The following is a 23,161-nucleotide window of genomic DNA, read 5'->3' on the forward strand; positions in this document are numbered from 1 at the left end:
TGTCAGCGGGTGTGATGGGGGGGCACAAAATTATAACTTGCCTCCGGGTGTCTGGGATGAACTTACGCCACTGTGTTCTTAGGAGTGTGGCCAAAACTGCAGTACAGTTATGACCACTTATTTCAAGACATTTTCTTTCCACTCTAATAAAGAGCCTCACACCCCTTGATTTAGCATCAGAGACCCCTTCATATACGCCAAGTCTCCTCATGCCCTTCTTATATGACATCAGAAAATTCTCAAATACCATGCTAAGAGCCCCCTCAGTTCTTATGCCACTTTATAAAACCAGTATGCTACTGATGGCTGAGAACCCCCTCATGCCATGACCCTTATATGCCATCTGAACAGACTCACTTCTTATGCCAGGGCTCACTCCTTATGACAGCCTAGCCCTAGAGTCCTCTCAAGCAATGCTCAGCCTCAGCAGCAGTAATCTTATGTTGGCATGTCTGATCAGAGACTGAGCTCAGGCCCCCAGCCAGCCCCCTTGGCTTACCTTGTTTGTTAATTGTTATGTTATTGTCACTGTTGTAGTAACTGAATGCTGAATACGTCCAGGCTATGTCCTATGCCCACAGCACTTAATCTGTAAGTACACTACTGCACTCTGGGGGTCATTCAGACCCGCGCACGAGCGCAGGACGCTCGCAAGCGGGTCGATGGTGCCCTACTGCGCATACGCACGACGGAGGGAGCTCCGTCATGCGCATGCGCGAGACACGGCTAGCGACGGGATAGCCGTCGCTCCGGGTCTCGCACCAGAGGGGGCGTGCTGTCGATGTTGATTGACAGCACGCCCCCTTTGGTGGGTGTGCCGGGGGCGTGGCTGCCAGACGGAGGCGTTCCCATGGGAACGCCTACCGTCTCAAGCCGGCCCCACTGACATCAGTAGTGATAGAGCCAAAATCACTCCAGGGCTTGCGGCAGCGAGACCCTACCGTAGGGTCTCCGTCGCAAGCCCAATGGTCGCGATGGTCTTGACCATCGCGACCATCATCATGGACGCTCGCTATAGCTGTGGGTGGTCATCCACAGCTATGCGAGCGTCCAAGAGGCCGCTCCATTTTCATGTAGGAGGGCCCTGATTCAGAGCGAGCGCTCTGGTCAGAGCGTCTGGCTCTGAATCAGGCCCTCTGCACACACTGGCTCATCAGGTCAGTCAACTCAGTGTCTGTGCTGTGCTACTCCCTGATGTCACGCGACTCTATGGTCTGAGGAGGTAGAGCAGCGCACAAAGGGGCCTGATTTTCGGACGTCACACCACCCTAGCGGTTGCGCCCTCCCAGGCTGCAGCGCTCTGAGCGACGGCCCTGTCAGCCCATCCATTGAGTGTCCCCGTCGTGCATCTGATACTGCAAATGCGACTCTGTAAGAAAACAATTGGGATGCATGCGCGGTGCGACTTAGACACATGCGCAGTAAAAGAAAATTTTGCGGGAGTAACACATTTAACTTTCATGGTTCATGGTTCTAAAAAAAGTTTAGTGGCCCTTTAAATCTCTTGCTTTCTGTTTCTCACACATGTGATCATGCACACTGTAAACTGTACAGGGGACCAGTGTACATTACCCTTACACATTCTATAGTCTGTTGTTGTAGAGGAGCAGATGCATGAGATCTTGTTTTCCTATAAATATGGGACATTACTGAACCAGTATATTAAATTGTATATATAATATTCTGATTTCATTGGTTTATTAAAACTTTTCTTATTGCAAGGCAGCAATAAAATGTTTTATCCTAAGCAAATGCGAAACAAACCACCTGCCACAACTATGGCATCTGTCGTGGACTTGGCAGTGATGGCAGATCCAGAACCCAGACATCTGTTGAGACAGAAACAACTGGTCTATGCAGGATTGGTGAATGGAAAGAGTGATAACTAAATATAGACAGCCAGACATTACTTGAGCCAGTTAGTTGTTATCTTTGGCATTATTCATCCTTTATTTGTCACTTAAGGTGTACATTTGTGTATCAAGGCCGTAGAATTTCATGTTGATCTTATGCTACACAGCTACACTACATGCACATTCACACACACAATAACACCTACAATAGGTTAGATAGGATTATAATAATACAATAGGTTAGATGTAATTATGTGGTATTTTTAGCCAGCCAGTCATTTTTAAGGACAAATAATTCAGTATATTTATAAATAATACAATATACTATAGAGACCCAAAAAAGATAGCAAGATAAGAAAGGTATACAACATGGGCTGTATTATTTGCACATGTTCAGGTAAAGCAGATCGATCACCGAAACCTTTTTTTCCTGTGTTACAGAAAATCACCTCTTCTTCCTGTCATCCTTGCCCTCACCTTCTCCTCTCCTTTCTCCAAATACTGTATTTTCCAGTGATAACAGCCGTGAAAATTTAGGGCAAATCTGAACGAGCTTGTTAAGTCAGCTGATTGGATATCTGCTGCGCCCTGTCCCGTGGGCTGTCTTCAGTCCTCTCACTCGGTCCCACGAACATTCCAAATTCTCCTCGTTTTTACGATTGCAGAACACGATTGCAGGATAGAGGGCGAGTATCCAGCAAATAGTGGGAGAATCTGGGATTGCATCCCTACAAATTCAGTAGAGGTTGGATTTCTGTAGAAAACAAAAGACTCAATCATACAAACAAACAAAGGAAAAACAAAGCAATGTATTAGCCTTAATATCCAAATGTTTAGATTTAAATCTGAGTCTAAAGTAAGGAGGAAGCAAGATAAACTTTAGTTTATATACAGTGTCCATTTTAAGATACTGTATCTTCAAGCATCACAGTTAGACATCAAAGACCATTTTCTCATAATCTGGTGTCAGTTTCAATTAAGCTTTAAGTACAAAAAGATCTATAAGATTTGAGACCAGAAAATTAAAAATGACAAGTGATACATAACTATTAATATCTGACTAATAAAGACTGACTTAAAATGGGGGGAAGGGAGTGATATTTTAAGATGAAATTTCTCACAGTGAGTTTTTATTCATATCCTGTAAAGAATAAGATAATTAATTAATGATATATTTAATTTTCCTGCTACCTTGTGGGGGGTGAAATAAGCATATATTTAAAGAATTAATAATTCACTTAAGCCTGGACCTTTATTACCACCCTTGCCAATTGTACAGTGCTTTTTCTCTACAGTACCTTTGCCACAATGCTCCTTTTCCTCCACCACTTCCCATCTATATATAAGGTGCACAGAGCCATCTCTGTAAATGATAGGGCTAAATTCAATTACCCTCGTGAAGCGAGTAACTGCAGCTATATGCTGCACTTCGGATAAAAATACACTAGTTAGATTGGGTCACCCCCCTTCGCCGCTAATTGAATTTAATCCCGAGGACTACCTGGCCATCTGAGCCTTCCTCCCTTTCCTATTGCTGTATACCATAGAACTCCCCACACAACTCTGATTATTGTTAGTTTCTCACTTTTGTTGATTCACTGCTGCAAGAAGACTTAATGTAAATAATTTGAATAATAGGGGAATACACGTATTTGAAACAATAAGGAATATCTGGTGCAAATCAATCCAATATTCTGCAATTAGCATTACATATATATATATATATATATATATATTTAGATTAGATCGTTTACGGAGGTTTGGTGACAGCTGCTATATTCTTATGATCACCACAGTAAACTCGGTGCCACAATTGTTAGCTTGATGGCTCACAGCACTGAGGTCTTGGATTCAATTCCCACCAAGGCACTGTCTGTGTAAAGTTTCACTGTCTGTGTAAAGTTTGTATGTTCTCTCCTCCAGTTTCCTCCCACAATACAAAAACATAGGGTAGGTCAAGTGGCTTCTGACAAAAAAAATCAACTGTATCATATTTGTATTTTTGTGTGTGGCACCAGGTGACACCATCCATGAGGTTGGCAGCAAAATAGTAGAGCTGCTCGGCTATTTTGGTGTGAACCCCTTGCATGGTGTCACAGAGCGGTGGTGATGGATAATGCACGCATTCCATACCCCCTCTGTGTTGGGACAGGGGCACAGAGAGGGGAGGGGCAGTTACTAATTACCCATGCCCGGGGTTGCTGGTGGGGTCGGCTGGGGGCCCGGGTCTGATTCTGATACAGCCCCCCTTCCTCTTATGTGTCAGCAGCCCAGCTGCAAAATGTTTTTTTTAATTTGTTTTCTAAGGTTGTGTGGTAATGCCTCCCGCAACTAGGCTACGTCCCCTTTCCTGGGCCAGGGCAGGCTCTCTATGGTCCTGTGTCTGGAGAGGCTGGGGGCTTCCCAGCAGCTCCCCTAGTGCAAGCCCTCCGCGTAATGACAATAAGGGGACGTGGCCTCGCAGGTGCAAGGTCATGCTCCACCCCCCCCTACAAAAAAAAACAACAAAGAGGACGAAGAGGGTGTGTATTTTCATGACATAGTAATACCCCTTACAACACATTATGCCACACAGTAATGACCCTTACACATTGTGCCACAGCAATGTCCTTACACATTGTGCCCCTGAAATGCCCTTACACCTTAAGCCACAGTAACGCCCCTTACACATTATGCCCCCCACTCCCAAGAAGCCTCTCACCTTGTTCCCCCGTATCCTCCTGCATCAGCATGTGAGGATTTGGAGGAAGCATATCGTATCATGTGGGCACACAGGGAGTCTGTCCCTCGAGTCCACTCCCTTCTCTTACCTGCTAGAGGCCGCGCAGTGGGTGAGCTCAGGGCGGCACGGGACGGGGCTGCCACTGGCTGGGGAAAGGTATACATGTTAGGGTTCCATGAGGACTGAATTTGAGAAACACTACTTTCTTTAGTGATGCTATTGTCCTGTATGTACAGATAGGATGGCAAATAGCAATTTCCCTCTAAACAAAGCAATCTAACAGTCAGTTCTACATAAATGACAGCGCAATCATCTTGTTTTTTTCAGGGTACCATCTTTCTCCCGGGAAATAGAGTTGTGGAGCATCCCTGTAATGATGAAAGCCCAGGAAAATTCCTATTTGAAGTGATTCCAGGTAGGATTAGTTTTAATTTTTCATTGTGTTTATTTAAATATACTCTATTTAATTTCAAATAAATAAATTATTATTATTATTATAATAATAAATAAGTGTGTATGTAAGTTGTAGCATCTTTTAAGTGTTTTTTCCCTGATGGGAAGCAGTGGTGGTATAGGAAGGTTTGTTACTATTAAATGTTACTGTTACTACTATTGGTAATGTTACTGTTACTGAAAAACTCATGATCCTGCATCCAATGCTGGCTGAGTATTATGGAGTCAGTTCAATTAAGTGCGAGGTTGCGAATGTGAGTCTGTTTCATGAAACGCACACACTTTGCACTAATGCGTGCACCAGAGAAATGTGCAATCCAATTAGAAATGCCAATTCGCGCTACGCACAGCGAGGTTGCATGAATTTTGTACAAAAAAAAGCGAACTGGTAGAAGAGCATGAAAAACTGGGGAAATCATCCTGGGTCCCAATAAAAGGACCTGATGGTTTACGTATATATCCGATGTTTATAGGTCTGCGCATGTGCAGAATGAGACCTGTGTATTAGCTCACAGTGCCTACAAGCTGCAGCATGATTGACATGCTGTGGATGTTTGGGGGCTGCGCCGGGCTGCATTCCTGGAAAAGTTTCCTGGGAATGCAGAGGCCAGGGTCTGCGTTGTAGGACGCAGATTTCTTGGCCTCACAAGCGGCCAGGAGCAGCCCAGGCTAAGTAAGCAGGTTGGGATGGTGATCCTGAGCAGTGTCTATGGACACTGCTCTCAGATCACAGATGCATAATGGATGGCACAGTTGCGGCTGTGCTATACCTTCCAATTCTGAATCAGGCCCTATGTATCGACAATTTTACCTTACAATGAAGATTTTACCTACATTTCAGTTGCTCAGGGAGGTGCGGACAAATAAACGCAAATTTCCTCTGAAAAAGTGATGTGAGTTTGCAATTGAATTGCAAGTGATTTTTGCAGCAGGGCCATAATTAGGGGTGCCACCACACAGAGTGCAGGGCTTTGTGGGTGGCACCAGCCCCACAGCCCTTGCTTCTGGCTAGCAGGGTGTCTAGAAGGTATACAATCGGGAAACCGGCTGCCTTAATACCGGCAGCCGGCTTCCCGATTGTCATATCCCGGCGAGGGTGAAATGCCGGGCGTCTATATCTAGACGCCTGTCATTTCCCCGACGCCGGGAGACAGGCACCCGGCATCCCGATCGAAGGGATGCCGGGCACCGTGAGCGGACAGCCGCGGTGGGGAGGGTTAGGTTTAGGGCACCCGGGGGGACTTAGGATTAGGCACCCCCCCGGGAGGGTTAGGCTAGGGGGAGGAAGGGTTATGGTTAGGCCCCCCGTGGGGGGGACTTAGGGTTAGGTAGCGGGGTAGGGGGGTTAGGGTTAGGCACTTAGATTCGGGTTAGGCACTTGGGGGGGAGGTTAGAGTTAGGCACCCCTAAGGAGGGTTAGGGGGTCAGGTTAGGTTAGTTTATACTTACCTTAGGGACGATCGGGATTTCCAGCGCTGTCGGGCTTCTGCTGCCGGGCTCTGCTGATCTGTCGGGTTGCCGCTGCCGGGAATGCGACAGCCGGGATTCCATACCGATTCCATCTAGAATAGCACCTGCAGCCAGTATCGCTGCAGCGGTGCCACCCATAGTGTTCTTTAGATGCTACAGACAGGCACCCTGCCATGTGTACACCTGTACTGTACTTTGTAAGGTGCTGCGGAACATTTGTGGTGCCATATAAATAAAGAATAATAATAATAATATTTGCCTAATCTCCCAGAACGGCCAGTAGGCTCCAAAAAACAGGTAGTGCTCCTGGCCACCCGGAAGAGTAGGCAAATGTTACAGTCTCTTAGGACTCATTGTTTAAAACCCCTAGAACTACTCTGGTGAGTCTGTTCCCTTAGAACGATACACGCTCTCCGGTACTTAGGCAGTCCCTGGTCTTAAACTCCGGCTAGTAGGGGCTAACACGGGTATAAGGCCACTGGATGTTATGTGACTGATGTACTAACTGACAAGGATAAGGTGAGATGTTCTAGGTGAAAGTCTTTCAAGATATGGCTAAAGAGACGAAGTGCGGCTTTGAGAGCGGAGATGTGGCTTTGAGAGCCGATGTTCTTTGGCTGCAGGATACAGCTTTATGGGCCGAGGTGCGGGCTTGAGGGCGAAGGTGAGATGTCACCAGGTAGTGCTTAAAGCCACATGAGCGGCAAGGCTGCTGGACCAGATCAAACTGGAGAATACCACTGCTCGTTTGTCTGACAACTCTAGATGGAGGAGTGAGAGTGTAGGTAGAGATTCAATGATGCAGAGGTAGCACACAGACACAGGCACAGGCAGGCAGGAACACGACTGCCAGGAACCGGAAGGATACGTACAGACAAGCTATAGCCGGCAAGCCAGCGTGGAACCAGCAGGGTTATAAAAGGTAAGGAACCATTCACGTAGCAAGGAAGATGATTAAAGATAATCCACAGGTGAGAGAGAAAGTCCTGCATCTCTGTCCCTGTACGGCACGTACGTTGCTCAGCAACAGAAAGTACTGTCAAGATGTGCGACTGGAGAACAGGATGTCCCGGAGGAGGAGCGACAACTGGGACATGAGAAAGTAACAAGACACTCCGGGAACTTGTGACGGTAAGTCTCCTGGATCCAGCCTCAATCTGCCAGCACCCATCCGCAGGCACCCACACACAGCCCCACTTATCGAGCACAAGTGGGTGGTCCAGTGGGGCCAAAGACACAATCCGCGCTGTTAATATCAGCATTCTGTTGTGGGGTGTGGCCACGATATGTCCCCCGCCCCGCCCACTTTTGGCGCATCATTATTATTTATTACCATTTATTTATATAGCGCACACATATTCCGCAGCGCTTTACAGAGAGGGAGCATAATGCTCCCTCACTTCCCCTAGCTGTGCCGAGCTGGCCGCCCTCTCCCGAGGGGGACAGTCAGCATGTCGGTAAGTATGTCCTAGATTCAGAATTAGGATTTTACTGTCAAGAGAGACACAGGAGTGAGTTATGATGTAGGGTTTGGGACATGGCCCTCATGCATTGGGGTCCACCAGGCAGGGTCAGACTGTACTGACCCACAGCTGTATGGGGGAAATCCCCGGTAGGCCCCACTGTCTAAGGACGTGTCACTATCCACTTCCATTCATAAAAGATTCCTATTGGAGCTGACATACTGCATACTTATCTCAGTATGCCAGTATGTACACTAAAAACATGGAGTGTGATATTCTTATAGGGAAATATGGGTTCTCCTTTGTCAGAGTAGTTACAGAGGTCAGTGGAACAAGGCAGTATGATCTAATTTGAGTGACTTTATATTGTAGGTAATATCTTAGTGACATAAATGGTCTCACCATTTCTTGGCAGGATTTACTATTATTAGCAGTTTTTATAGTCTTGCAATGTAGTTTCCAAATCCATCCACTAACTTTTTCTGCCCATACTAGCCATTACAACCTGATGCTATACGGTGGATAAACTGTTCATGGTTAGGGACAGTAAATTTATGTATATTAGTATATTAATATGTGCATTGCTCTGTTTAAATAATAGTAATAATGAAATGATTTACACATCAATTGGCATATGCTTTCACACTAGGGAATATATTTACTAAAGTGTGGGTTTTTAGAAGTGGAGTTGTTGCCCATATCAACCAATCATTTCTTACTTTCTAGCACCTTCAACAAGATAATAGCTAGAATCTCATTAATTGCTATGGGCAACAACTCACCTTCTTAAAACCAGCACTTTAGTAAATATACCTCTAGCAGTCTACATTACTAACAATGGCAGATAGATCAGGCTCATGTCCATCAGGCTGATGGGATGTAGTTATGAGACAGGCCGCTGCACTGCCGCCAGTCTCAATCCCGACGCTAAAAGTCCGACACAGGATTTAAGATAGGCATCGAAATACCGATGCAAATCTTAATCCCGATGCCGGAACACAGAAGGACGCCAGCTCGAATGAAGTAAGTCCGGGGCACCCTTACTGTGAGCTGCCGGGGGGGGGGGTTTGTCTAGCATATCGAGGTTAACGTTAGGATTTTTGGGGGAAGGTTAGGGTTAAGCATCCCTAGGGGGGAGGGTTAGGGTTAGGCACCACTGGGGGGGTTTCGGCACTAAGGGGGGAGGGTTGGGTTTAGGCACTAACAGGGAGGATTAGGGTGCGGGGTGAGGAGGGTTAGGCTACAAGAAGGGAGGTTTGGTGGGGAGAAGGGAGGAGGGTAAGAATACCAACCATCAGGATACCAACCATCGGGATGTCGGTATTTTAACAGGAGGCATCCCGACAGCCGACATTACATACCGATTCCGTCCTGATGAATGGTTACTTTATTGTTATTCCAATATTGGCAATGTGTTATCTCTACCTGAATCATGGTTTGTGTGGATGAGGTTGGGTCACTCATTTCTATTTACCGCCTAAGCTTCTTCTACTAATTCTGATGTTGCTTATGATGAATGCATTGGTGGCACGTGATCATTACTGAAAAACATAGAGGGGAATTCAATTAGCCACAACAATTTAACATGGGCTAATTGATCCCCCAAGGCTATTCCATTCAGTGCCGTCTCGAAGCATGTTCGACCAGTGCAGTCGAACAATGGCACCACTCTATAGAGGGCGCAGCCCTCCCAGCCATTCCCGATTTCAGAGGGACAGTCCCATATTTTGCTGTTCCACCCACGGGATGAAGTGTCCCATGGGCGGTCGGGAGGTTCCGGCCCCGGAGAAGAGGAATGGATGCCATCCGCATGCGTGCGGCATCCATTCAGTGCAGGAAGAGGGCTTGGGGCAGCCCAGCTACTGACGTAGTGCTGGGCTCGCCATCCAGCCTGACGTTAACGGAAGGTGTTTCCTATGGTAATTAGGCCACACCCCCTAAATGACGTCCTGCACAGGCTGCGGCTCCCCCTGGAGCCGGCCCTGATTCCATTAGCCCCAAGGTGAGGCCGCCGGCAGCAGTAATCTGGGATTTTTTTTAATCACTACACAGGGTGTTAAAAAAAATCCCTGACAACTAAGTGGCTAATGGCTGCCATGACCCTGTTAATGCATCAGTCCATAAACTTTTAATGGATTCTGTGTGTTAACGCCCGTTAACCTGTGTTAAAGCTCATTAACACACTCAATTTAAAGGGCGTTAACAAAGGTATCGAGTAAAAAAGGGAGCCTAATTGAATAGCCTCGGGCGATAAAGCTCGTGGCTACCTCGCTTTTTTTTACCCTGTTAAGGTATCAGGGCTAATTGAATTCCCCCTCTTAGACCACTAATCAAAGTTGTTTTTTTGGTGGTGAAACTGAATGCAGTCAATGTTTTTTTGGATGAATGTTGATTTTACACTGACAATAGTTCAAAATTAAATAACATATATTTCTGTAAATTACAGTAGTAAATTAAATGCTTTATGCTTTGAGATAGCTTGTCATTCAATATTTATGAATATGTCTGACAGTAAAATTATGGGTGTCAGTAAACATTACCAATTGGATTCAAATATATTTTGAGGGTAGGGTGAAGATCTTAATTTTTTGATAATCTGAAGAAAAAGGTATGTTACAGATAATTAAAAATATTGAGTATTGCACAATATGGGCTTTAAAGAACTTAGTATATAGGCCAGCAAGAGCTACACAAGAGCTTTATAATAGAATCAACACGTGCCCTTGAAATTTACTTCTTGCTTTAACTCAGCATACTCAATTGTAATGTCATTGTGAAGCATGCTGGGAATGAATTACTGTATGTCATTACATTTAAGTATGATTTTTTTTTGCATGTGTTTGGTCGGGTGGAATATGAATTTGGCATAGGTCACTGCTTGTGTTAGCCTCAAAAACAGGATATTAAATAGTCAATTGTCTTGTTTAATACATTTGTGGGCAGCGATAAAAGTTTTTCCTGTTTATAATGCATGCTTAATTTGGAGAATGTGAGTAGGAGAGACTCAGCGAATCTGTAGCCTTGAAATAGGGATGAGACGTGTGATGAATTAAAATGATTTGCTGAAACACCAAGGAAATTCTGACTTGTTCTCATGTTCCAAATTCTTCTGTGATAAATAGATTTAACACATACCCTTACAGATAATAATTGCAGAGGAAAACAATCAGCAAATATAATTTACAGTCCATAATTTTGAAACGTGCTTAAAATCAAGCGTGTAGGATGGAAATTATTTTTATAATCTTTGTTTCCATAAATGTGACATCCACTGTACGTGAACTTTTAACTGGTAGGATAAAGTGTTTTGACCTTTGACACAATCATAGTTTCCAATCCATGAAGAAACTCGTGGGAAAGCAGAACTTGTACATACAGAGTGCTTAAAATTGCTGATATTAAAGATTGCTAAACCTACAATACAATAAAGCAATGGAATTCAAAATAATAACAACTTTGATATAATTGTAAAATAAAAAGCACTTCTGTAACATCTACAAAAACAGCATATTGCTCTTGTTCATAATTAAGCATATTTTTACATTTAGTGGACCTTAAGCAATATTTTCCTAAATAATTACTTATTCCCTCAGAAAACATTAATATAAATCTGATGAGTAATATATGTAATGGTATAATGCAGAGGTTCCCAAACTCAACCTCAAGGCACCATAACAGTCCAGGTTTTAACCACTTAATTGGCAAATGTTTTTTCCAAAAACTGCTCAGAAATTGTCATGTTTTTTATGATTGAATTAGGTCAAGAACATCTACTTAAAACTTATCCAACACGATTTTTTAAACACAGTATACCATAAAAATAGCATTTTTCATGGTATACTGTAGTGATGGCCATTGACGGCTGTACAATCGATGGCCAGTGGTTTTAAACTATCCTTAGAAAACAGTTGATGGTTTAGCCAGTGTAGCCTGGCTCCTGTATGCATTGAAAACATCAGCCTTGAGTCATCAACCAATGAAGTCCTTGCGCTGCCAGTATAGAGGAGGGGAAGGAACGCGAATGCCCAGTGCAGTGGTATGTGGGGAAGCCAAGAACATAAGCCTGCAGTAGCGGCTGTAAGCCTGCCCCGTGCACACTGGGCAATGCAGGTGGGGTACAGTTCGAGATGGGACGGTCACGGAGGGGCATGTCTAGTATACGGTATACTGAAGCAGGCTGTAGACCACGCCCATGGAGGGAAGCTGCAGCATCACACGTGCCTTAAGGTTATTTACAGCCCTGCAAGGGGAAAGCAGTTTGGTTTTAGTTATAACTGCTTTTTCTAATAGAACTGGGGGTGAGGGAGGGTGGGAGCAGGCTCCCATGGGAGAACTGGGAAGGGGGTATTCAATTTTACATGAGAGAAGAGTGGGTAGGGTCTGGGAAGGAGAGTGTTTGAGGGAGTGAGGAGACATGACTTCCATGTGAGAATTGAGGTGGGGAGCTGATTTACAAAAAAAACAATGTGAATAAAAAATGTTGAGTTAGAATTTTAATCATGATAAAATTACATAAATAGATAGGATATTGGCCCTCATTCAGAGCCGTTCGCTATTTGCGGTCGTTCGTTTAAAAACAAGGGGTGGCTATTCAAATGATCCGTACGCACATTGCAGTCTGTTCACACCTCTAAGTCTGAACGAACGAGCAAAACATACGCTCGTTTATTTGTTAAAAACGCCCCCTGGCCGCTCGCACCATACGTCATGTCCGCTATTTATTAGATTAATCGAGTACATCGACCAGCGTATGAACTGCTCGCTATTCTTGTGGTTGGTGTTTGCTACCACAAATTTGCGAGCAGTTCTGGCTCTAAAATAACCCAGTGACGTGGTCAATGACGCTGCTGTTTTAAATATACACACCCATAAAACGCCCGTTTTGACCTTTAAGCACGCCTGCGTTCGGATCTCCACTCCCCATTTTCAAGCACCTTCCCCTGTTACCACCCACATACGCCTCATTCTGTCACTCAAAATAGCAGGCACTCGCTATATAGCGTACAAACGATTTTCGGCCGCACTGACTGGTTCGCGCATGCGTACTAAAAACCGTACGCATGCGCAGATGTGCAAACATCGCTCGGAACGAGCGTACTGCCGCTAACGAGCGGCTCTGAATGAGGGCCATTGTTCATATACCAAGGGTCCTAAACAAGAAAATAATTTTGTAAAGTAAAATATCCTAGTATATTTAATAGTGTAACAGAGACATTCACAAAAAGCCTAATATATGCAAGTTGTCATATATTGGAGAGGACCATAGGGTGTGTTGCAGAGCAATTTCATTTGAGAGGACTCTGGTGCTGTAGGATTATTGTTATTATTATTATATATCACTGTACATAGACAACTTTAAGCCCTGCTTATTTCAACTTTGTACCTACAGTGATGGGAAGCCCCCAAAAATATGTGTGTACCGGGCCCCAAGATTTATGTTGCTGGCCCTAGCACAGATGGGGCCCGGCAGGTAGGGATGGACATTTGAAGCCCACCATCAAATGAAGGCTGGGCTTCCACCAACAAAACTTTCGATGTGATGGTAAGTGTCCATCGCATCAAAAGTATTTGATGGAAAAAGTAGTCAAATTATTTGCGCATGCACAAAAACACTGTTTGCGAATGCAAAATACCCCAGTAGTGCGGCTGAGAGGGGGCGGTACTGGGGGCAGAATCAGGACCAAGACAGGTGTCGGGATCGGGGGCGGGGCAAGGAGCAGTGACAGAACAGGTCATGTCTGAGACAGACAGAGACAGCCTCCAACAATCAAGATGTCTGATGCAGAGAGCTGCAGCCAGGGAAGGTGCAGCTCTCCGCATTTTATTTTATTTTCTGAAAAGGTAACCATTGCAACACCAATAGATCATTACCATTCAATGGCGACAAACATCGAAATGCCACCATCGAATGGTAAAAACACCAACATCGTAGGAAAAACATTCATGGTCAGCAAACATCGACCATCGATGTCCATCCCTAATGAGGGGAGGGGAGGGCGGGCATTGTCACTATTGACGGTGGCTGCTCCTCTATGCGGCTACTCCTCTATTGCAGCCACTGAGTGTTAGGAGGGGGGCCGGCGAGCAGCACTTATAATTCCCGGTGGCTGCTCCTTTATTCCAGGTATTAGGAGGGGGGCCAGCAGGCAGCACTTGGAGTTCCACGCAGCTGCTCCTCTATGTAGCCGCCGAGTGTACAGTTAGGGGGCAGTTCTTATTCCCGGCAGCTGCTCCTCTATGCAGCTGCTGGGTTGCACAGATGGCGGGCCGGCAAGCAGTGCTATGTCCGGTGGGTGTGCGCAGAAGGGGGCAGCCCAATCACTGCTGTCCTACCATAAGCTGTGGCTGCTATTCAACTGCTGGGTGGCCAGCAGTGGCTGGGACAATCTCGGGGTGGAGCCACTGGTGCAGAGGGATCGGGAGGTCCCTCTGAGGTTGGCAGCTGCTGGAAGATTAACTTCCAGCAGCCTCCCACTGGGCGTCTCTGACTGGTCACATCAGATGTGACCATGTCAGGGAAAGCCCAGCCTGGTGTGGTCGCATCAGATGTGACCATGTCAGGGAATGCCCAGCCTGGTGTGGTCGCATCAGATGTGACCATGTCAGGGAAAGCCCAGCCTGGTGTGGTCGCATCAGATGTGACCATGTCAGGGAAAGCCCAGCCTGGTGTGGTCGCATCAGATGTGACCATGTCAGGGAAAGCCCAGCCTGGTGTGGTCGCATCTGATGCAACCATGCAAGGCAAGTGGTTAAGAAATTCATGTTTGTCCACAGGTGACTTAATTAGTACCTCAGTCAATTAGATTTAACCACCTGTGCTCAACGATGGATATCTCTAAATCCTGAACTGTTGGGGTGCTTTGAGGATCGAGTTTGGGAACCTCTGGTATAATGAACTGTTCCAACAGCACATCCCAGAATCCTCAGGGATCTGACTGCAGGACTAGTTAATAAGACAAAATCAAATACTCACTGTAATGGACCAATGGGTGCAGAAACCAATACAATAGTGTTATTTATTTAAGATGTCCTAAAATAAATATCTTAACATATGTTGTCTGTTAAGTAGAAATTATACAGGAGCTTGATTATTTTTGCTATAAATTGTAGAAAATTAGATTTTATTTTATGGGTTGATATTCTTTTGAGACAAAACGGTGGAGAAGACTTATTTTCCAAGGCAGCCCCTGCTTTGTGGGAGAGTTTTCATTATTTTTTTCATAGAAATATGTCAGAAATGTTAGTCTCGTCTCTTTGCTTGTCATGAAATGGACTTAGGGCCTGATTCAGGACCGGACGCTCTGACCAGAGCGCTCGCTCTGAATCAGGGCCCTCCTCCCTCAACTTGGAGCGGCCTCATGGACGCTCGCATAGCTGTGGGTTACCACCCACAGCTATAGTGAGCGTCCATGATGATGGTCGCGATGGTCAAGACCATCGCGACCATCGGGCTTGCGACGAGACCCTGCGGTAGGGTCTCGGTGACCGCAAGCCCTGGAGTGATTTTGGCTCTATCAGAGCCAAAATCACTCCCACTGACATCACTAGTGATGTCAGTGGGGCCGGACTCAGACGGTAGGCGTTCCCATGGGAACGCCTCCGTCTGGCAGCCACGTCCCCGGCACGCCCACAAAAGGGGACGTGCTGTCACTCACCATCGACAGCACGCCCCCTTTGGTGCGAGACCCATAATGACGGCTTGGCCGTCGTTATTCGGGTCTCGTGCATGCGCACGATGGAGCTCCCTCCATCATGCGCATGCGCAATTTGGCACCATCGACCCGCTAGCGAGCGTCCTGCGCTCGCGAGCGGGTCTTAATGACCCCCTTTGTTCCTTCAAGTCACACATCTGAAAAACTTTCTTCTACAAGCTGATTAGACATGAGCACGTGGAAGAAAATTATTTTTGAAACACAATTCTGCTGAATTTAGGTCGGCCTATCCCGACATGTTTCTGAAATATATGAGTACAGTGCTGCTTTGTGTGTGCAATTTGATACTTTATTATATCATTCATTTTGATAAAACACAACTTGTTATATTGAAAGCTTTCTGTGTTCTCTGTTCATCGGGTAATGGTTATAAATCCTGGTCCCCAGGGCCCCAAACAGTCCATGTTTTCCAGGTGTATTGTCAGTTGTCACAATTTAAAGATCCACAGGTGACCTGGAAAACATGGACTATTTGGGGTCCTGAGGTTTGAGAACCACTGATCTAGAGCATTCCAACTTTTTAATTGTATATGGTAGTGTGGCAGTACATAGGACAAAACAGCATTGTTGGAAGTACAGTATCTTCCCTGATGGTGTCAAACCGGACTTGTGAGGTATTGACAATATTACTGGACATATTGGGGCTGATTCTGAGTTGGACCGATCTCTGTGCATGGACACAAATGGCGAGTTTTACCATACAGCGCATGTGCAGATGTGACACATTCTTGCATATATCTGCCCTATTCTGAGTCGGATGGAACTTCGGCAGATCTGTCTTTCCGTGAAATGGACATTTTGGGGTAGGAACTGGGCAACATCAGTGCCTTTGCTCGGGAACTGTTCTGACTTGTGGAAGTGTCATAGGAATGTTCCTGGGATTGTAGTTTGAGTTCCATGCCATTCTGAGCCATGGCTGCGGAGAAGGGAGGCCTGTTTCTGATGGATCTCTTGCACCTAGCATAGGGCTAGTTAGTGCAAGTGCTGATACTAATAATAATGGTTGCAGCAGTTAGTGTAAAATGAGTGAGTGGCCGTGCTTCCCACTTGCAGACGCATGGATTCTTGCATTAACTGTACAGAATCTCGCATTAGCATAAGGTATTCCATCTGGCTCAGAATACCTACAGCGGCATCCTGGCGGACAGATTCCGACAGTAAGTATTGGGACAAGGGTTACGTTTAGGGTAAGGCACTAGGGGGAGGGTTAGGTTTAGGCTGTGGGTGGAGACTGTTAGGGATAGGCTGCGGGACAGGACGTTTAAGGTGTTGGTGGGGTGGGTTAGGGTTAGGCTAGATGTGGGTTAAAATACCAAAATCCGAATGGATGTGGCTGTCAGTATTCTGACCATCTGTGTTCCCATACCCTACCCGGTTAAAACTATATTTCAACATCTATGGTTTCCTCTTTTTATATCTGCTCATATTCTAAATCTGTTTTATGTTATTATTAATTAGCAATAAGCACATGGCTGTTAGTATCTTTCTCTTTGTAAAATAACATTCAAAATATCTCTGTGTAAAAAAATAAACCAAACACTAAACCAGGACATTTTGACCCTCATTATGTCGACATTTCTGAAAGTCTGTGTCACGCCTGTCTGCCCCTCCCCATTAGAATGTAAGCTCTCGCGAGCAGGGACCTCTTCCCTCATGTGCTTCTCTTTACATTTTCTTGTACTCCTTTCTCCCCATAAGGGCACCTAACACGTGACTGCCAACTCCCTGCTGCTTATTGTGAGTGCTTTAATCGCTATTGCAGCAATGTATATAAATCGTGTCCTTGTCCTGCATTGTAATGTACTGCAAGTTACTTGTTCACTTACTTGTTTTATGTACTATGTAAGGTGCTGCGGAACACTTGTGGCGCCATATATATAAAGGATAATAATAATAATAAAAGTCTTTAAAATTGGATTTTGAATGAACAAATAATATAAAAATAAAATACAAAGAATCCCTAGGGAAATAAATAGAAATCACCCACATACAATACCATATGCCCTTTACTGTGGAACTTAATATTCAAACCCTCAAGCTGTTTTGGTGGCTTAACTAGCAATGTTTAATAAATGTGAAAGAAGTACTTTGGACTGCTGCAATTCGCCTATTCCATTTAATAAGATGCTGCACACCAGGTGCTGACTTTCAGCTAAGCAGTAGCTTAGTTCAGTCATTTAGGTGCTGGTTCATTGACGATTATACAAAGAAACTTAATTTTTGTTTAACCAGTATACATAAAGGGCCTGATTCAGAATTGCAGAATAATCAGGTGAATTTTGCTCCAAAGAAGCGTGCATGGAAAAAAGCCATATATTCGTCTGTATGCAGAACTGTAGGCACCTTGCAATGCATCCATCTTATGTACCTGGTTTGCTATTAGTCCTCACTGCACCCTTGCACCTGCCCTAATGAAACACTGCCAGATACGCGTTTTACCACCTACATCCAGCTATGCATACGAGTACTCTCAGGTGACACACTCACTGAACCTGTTGCAGCCCAGTTACACCTGTACAGATGTAAGTGTAGATGTAATCCAAAATGCATATGACTCTGCATTGTCAGTACTTGCATGCGCTCATTGCCGGAGCTTGCGCAGTGCAAATTCACACAAGATACACTCAGCATATGAGCATATGTGTGTTAATATTATTATGCACAAGGAATATAATGTGTCTGGGACTACTAATAGGTAGGGTAGTCGTGGGGGCTCTGGTATTAAAAGTTGACATTCCGAATATGGGATGCAGTCGGGATGCCGATGGTCTAAATGCCGACTGTTTAATCCCGGCAAGTGTCTAATGACAGGCGTCGAAATCCCGATGCCGGTCATAAGACCTACGCCAGGAGCCTGACACCCGGCTTACCGATCGAAGGCAAGCCGGGCGCAGGGTGCGGACAGCAGTGCGGGGGGGGGGAGGGTTAGGTTTAGGGTTCCCGGGGGGGACTTAGGGTTAGGCACCCCCCGGGAGGTTAGGTTTAGGCTAAGGGAAGGGGGGGTTAGGCACCCCTGGGGGGAGGTTAGGGTTAGGCACCATCCCCCGGGAGACTTAGGTTTAGGCGGCGGGGAAGGGGGGGTTAGGTTTAGCACTTAGAGGGGGGATTAGGGTTAGACACTTGGGGGGGAGGTTAGGGTTAGGCACCCCTAAGGGAGGGTTAGGGGGTAAAATTAGGTTAGCAAATACTTACCTTAGACGATTGGGATTTTCACCCCTGCTGGGCTGAAGCTGTTGGGATTTGAACCGCCGGCCAATCGTTTGTATTCCCCAAATATCAACATGAATATTAGGTCGACAAGCATTATGTCGACATTCACAAATGTTAACATGGTTGAAATGTTTTCATGTTCATAGTGTCAACATACAATTTTTTACATATTTTAGCCTAACCCCTAACCTAACCCTAACTACTAAACTAACCCTAACCTTAAAAAAATAACACAAAAATATTGTACTGTTAACATTCTGCTGTTGACATGTTAAGTGTTTAACCATGTCGAATTTTTTGAATGGCAACATTTTTTTGTTAACCTTATGTCACCGTTGACATTTGGACAAAGTGGCACCTGCCTTAGTGCTAGGTATTAGACACACTGCGTAAACCCTGAAATCAGTTCTCATTTCTAACGACTGAATATTTGCTGACTTTTGTTTTTCTTAATATCATTTAATTTCAAAAGATATACTTTGGTAATAGACATGTATTTATGTCTTTATTGAACTATTTGAAATCATCACATAAAATATTAAATAATAGAGGGACACACTGTTCAAAGTACTCACCTCTTTCCAGAATAAAAGTTTTAAAATGTCAGTTCATAAATGCTGGTGTGTCAGACATGCCCTTTAAATGCCATGAAGTAAATATTGGCAAAATGTTCAGTGAGAAGCAGGTGTTGTTTGAATTGAGTCTATTGTTATTCACAGACACAATGAACATATGAGCATTGATTAACATAGCGCTTACCTGGTACACTCTTTATTAAAAAAAAAAATGATCTACAACGGGAGAACAAGCTAAAGTCTTGGGAATATATTTACTAAGTGGCAGCTTTTCAATGCCACCACTTTCCAGTAGAGATGTGCAGGTTCGGTTTTCTCTGATCTTTTCGCCACATTAGCGCAAGTTCGGATTAGTTCGGATTTATCTTATTGGCTATCCAAAACACGTGAGAGCCAGATAGCCAATAAGGTAAATCCGAACTAAACTGAATTTGCGCTAATGTGACGAAAAGATCCTAGTAAAACCAAACCCTCACATCTCTACTTTCCAGCGGTTCTGGCTATGGGATGTAAAAGAGCAATAATACTAAATGTAAAATACTCCAGGTTTTGCATTTAATATTAAACCCGCATCCATGCATCATATGCTGTATTTGTCTTCAAGAGATATGGAGTTTTCTATGAAACAGAAGCAGGAAGCACGGTCCTTTAATAGAACACTATGGGGAGTATCCTATTAGCCTCAATAAGCCGTTGTTCTTTTTCGAAAAATGGTTTATCGCGTGACTAAATATTTATCGTGCAATCCTATTAGCCGCGGAATTCACGGGTGCAAATTCTTCATAGAATTTTTCATGAATTAGTTTTCACCACCACGTGACCAGGTGAAAAGTTGTGGACAATCCTTATTTTAAGGTAAAAATACTTAATTTGGCCAGCAATGAAATGTCATTTTTGGGGTAAAAATGTACAAAGTATATGGGGGTGCTGTATGAGTGGGGCAGGTGTTTTTAAGATTGCTGGTGGGTGTTAGAGGAGTTTTTTAAAGGTTTTTATTACAAATGTTCTGTGTACTCCCCATAGTCACATTAGATGTGCATGATATTTGTCATAATAAGAGGTGCACAGCGTAGAGTATTATATATGCACAATGTGCCTAATTTAGAGGTGGATGCTATGTCGATGCCGGACGTAAGCGGTTGATTTTTTTTCAGTCTGTGCATGTGTCCGAGTCATACTGTGTATGCATCCTGTCCATCCCTAATAAATATGTAATTGCAGTTTCCACCATATTAAATGCCAGTCTTATAACAGATGACAACTAACAAAGCCTCATTATCAAGCAGCAGCCGCACTAATCTAATTGCATTGTTGGTAGCCAGGAGTCACTTCACAGAACCTTTGTGCAGGGCCAGCTCCAGGTGTTCCAGCACCCTGTGTGAGAAATGTTGGAGTGCCCCCCCTCCTCCAATTCTTTTGTTAACTTAAAAGATAGGACATATCTCTGTCAGAGGCATGGCTCCTTAGCTAACCCCCCCTCCCCACCTCAGACCCAGCACCTGCTGCAAGTTGCAACTCATACTACATACATACTACTCTCTCCAGTCCTTGCTCAGTTATTATTACCACCTCTGCCTGCCACACTGTTCATTATTCATTCCCAATCCCCCCCCCACCCCATGATCTCTCAGCAGCAGCACCGACACCTGCGTGCTCACTGTCTGCATGCTGCTGCTGAGCGACTAGCTCGCTCCTCTAGTCCTCTTCTAAGTTCTAACTTCTAACATACCAGACCAGTACTGCACATCCGCACCCACCCCGCCCGCTCCATCACCTCTACACTGTCACACAGTCCCACTACACCCCATCTCTAGTCTTAGCACCGCCACCTGCTCAGTGCTGAGTGAGTGACTACTAGCTTCTTCTACCATACCCGGCGCACCCCACCACACACAGCCTGCCTGCCAGTGCCTCACGCTGGTCCCGTGGCCGGAGGCCTGCCGACTGGCCGCCGCTAGCACTGCAGCAGCAGCCAACTACTATGCTGTGCTGCCAGTGTCCGTCCACGTCATCCAACGCCGCCCGCCGGAAAAAGAGACTGCGTGGGCAGGGGTGGCGCGTGACGTTACTCCCGGCCCACTCAGTCCAATCTTGTAGGAGGGACTGGCTGGTGGTGGTTTATTATAGGGCGGGTGTGTCCAAAGTGCAGTGGGGTGGGTGGGCATCCCGGCACACAGTGACAGCACACAGCCAGACAGTGATAGGGCTGGCCAGGGAAAACAGTGATAGGGCCGGCCAGACAGTGATAGGGCCGGCCACTGTAGGTGGCACCCTTGTGCGGCCGCTCAGGTGGAACAGGCCTAGAGCCTACCCTGCCTTTGTGTATACTTTATGTCTAGTGATCATATATGCTTGAAGTATGTACTACGTACTACATCTATATTATTATTATTATTTCTGACAAGTAGCACTTTGTAAAGTTGCTCCTGGGACTTCAAAACATATTTCTATTGGTAAACATCACTCATTTTATTCACTATTTCTTCACATTTAAATTATGTTCTTGATGGTATCCAAAAATTCATTTGTTCGATGGACTAATTGTAACATCTAATATGAAGACATTCTAATATAAGGATTATGAGGAGTAAATGTTATTGTGCAATCTAGAAGGATGTTACAAGGCACAGGCATTCGGATACAAAACGTTTTAAGAGTGCCATCCCAAGCAATCTCTTTATATATTGGATAGATCACAGACTTGCCCATATATTTCCTATTCTCCACAATACAGGGTAAGGTTACTACAATTCTCCCCTTTTGCACAAGACCTACTTGGCGCCTAATCTGTGAGTGAGTCCAGGGCAGTATGTTTCCTCATTGGAATATACATCCTCCATTTATTATTTATGCACTTGTTAAATAGATGCAAATAGAGGGCTGTATTGGACATACGATGTGGTCAGTTTGTGGTTCATAAGTGACATATAACATTTTTATTTAATTAAATGATGAATTCCTTCACGGAGGACCCTTCAACATGTCATGTAAGAAAAAGTAGACAGGTTCTATGTCTAAGGTAAAAATAGACAAATAAAGTAGAGAAACAAAAGGCAGATTATGGCAAGATGCTTTAGGTATGTGTTAATCATTATCAAAGTGAGCAATTAAGCCTAAATACTTGTATCTTTTGCATACCATGAATGCGTAATTTGACAATATTGTTATAGAAATCATGTTGCTCGAGGACACTCTTAGATGAGTAATTATGCACACCATATGTTATTTTCCCATCATCTGTCCCTTCTGCATGACGTTCCATGGCTTTGACAGGATAAAATAATACCTGTGCAGAACTGAGTAAAATATCATAAAGAGAAAAAAATAAAATATAATGGGAAAACACATTTTTTTTTACTTTTAACTGTTATTTAATAATAAAAGGATTGGCCAAATATGATTATAAATGTTTCTAATGGAAATGAAGCATTTGCAATAGCTGTAATGCCGGCTTTTGGGATGACTCCTGTCAGAATACCGACAACGGCATCCCAATGGTTTATACCCCGACAGAGGTCAGGTAAGTATACTTACCCCCCCTTCTCCCCCTAATCCTCCCTTCTTGTAGCCTAACCCTACCACTCCGCACCCTAACCCTGCCCGTTAGTGCCTAAACCTAACCCTCCCTTCTTCATGCCTAAACCTAACTCTCCCCCCTTACTGCCTAACCCTAACCCTCCATCACCCCAGTGGTGCCTAACCC

At 44.7% G+C, this 23,161-nt stretch overlaps 1 protein-coding gene across 2 annotated transcripts in view; it reads left to right on the plus strand.

Annotated features, from left to right (window-relative positions):
- The window catches only part of ARHGAP24 (Rho GTPase activating protein 24), a 664,176-nt gene that overhangs the window by 300,358 nt on the left and 340,657 nt on the right, over window positions 1-23,161 (plus strand). For both annotated transcript variants that reach the window (XM_088445039.1, XM_088445045.1), the window contains one exon: window positions 4,903-4,990. In XM_088445039.1, coding sequence (XP_088301165.1) covers window positions 4,903-4,990 — 88 coding nt within the window. The remainder of the gene's footprint in view (window positions 1-4,902; window positions 4,991-23,161) is intronic.

Source organism: Taudactylus pleione, unplaced genomic scaffold (assembly GCF_031769625.1).
Source record: "Taudactylus pleione unplaced genomic scaffold, aTauple2 ptg000376l, whole genome shotgun sequence".
Classification (NCBI taxonomy): domain Eukaryota; kingdom Metazoa; phylum Chordata; class Amphibia; order Anura; family Myobatrachidae; genus Taudactylus; species Taudactylus pleione.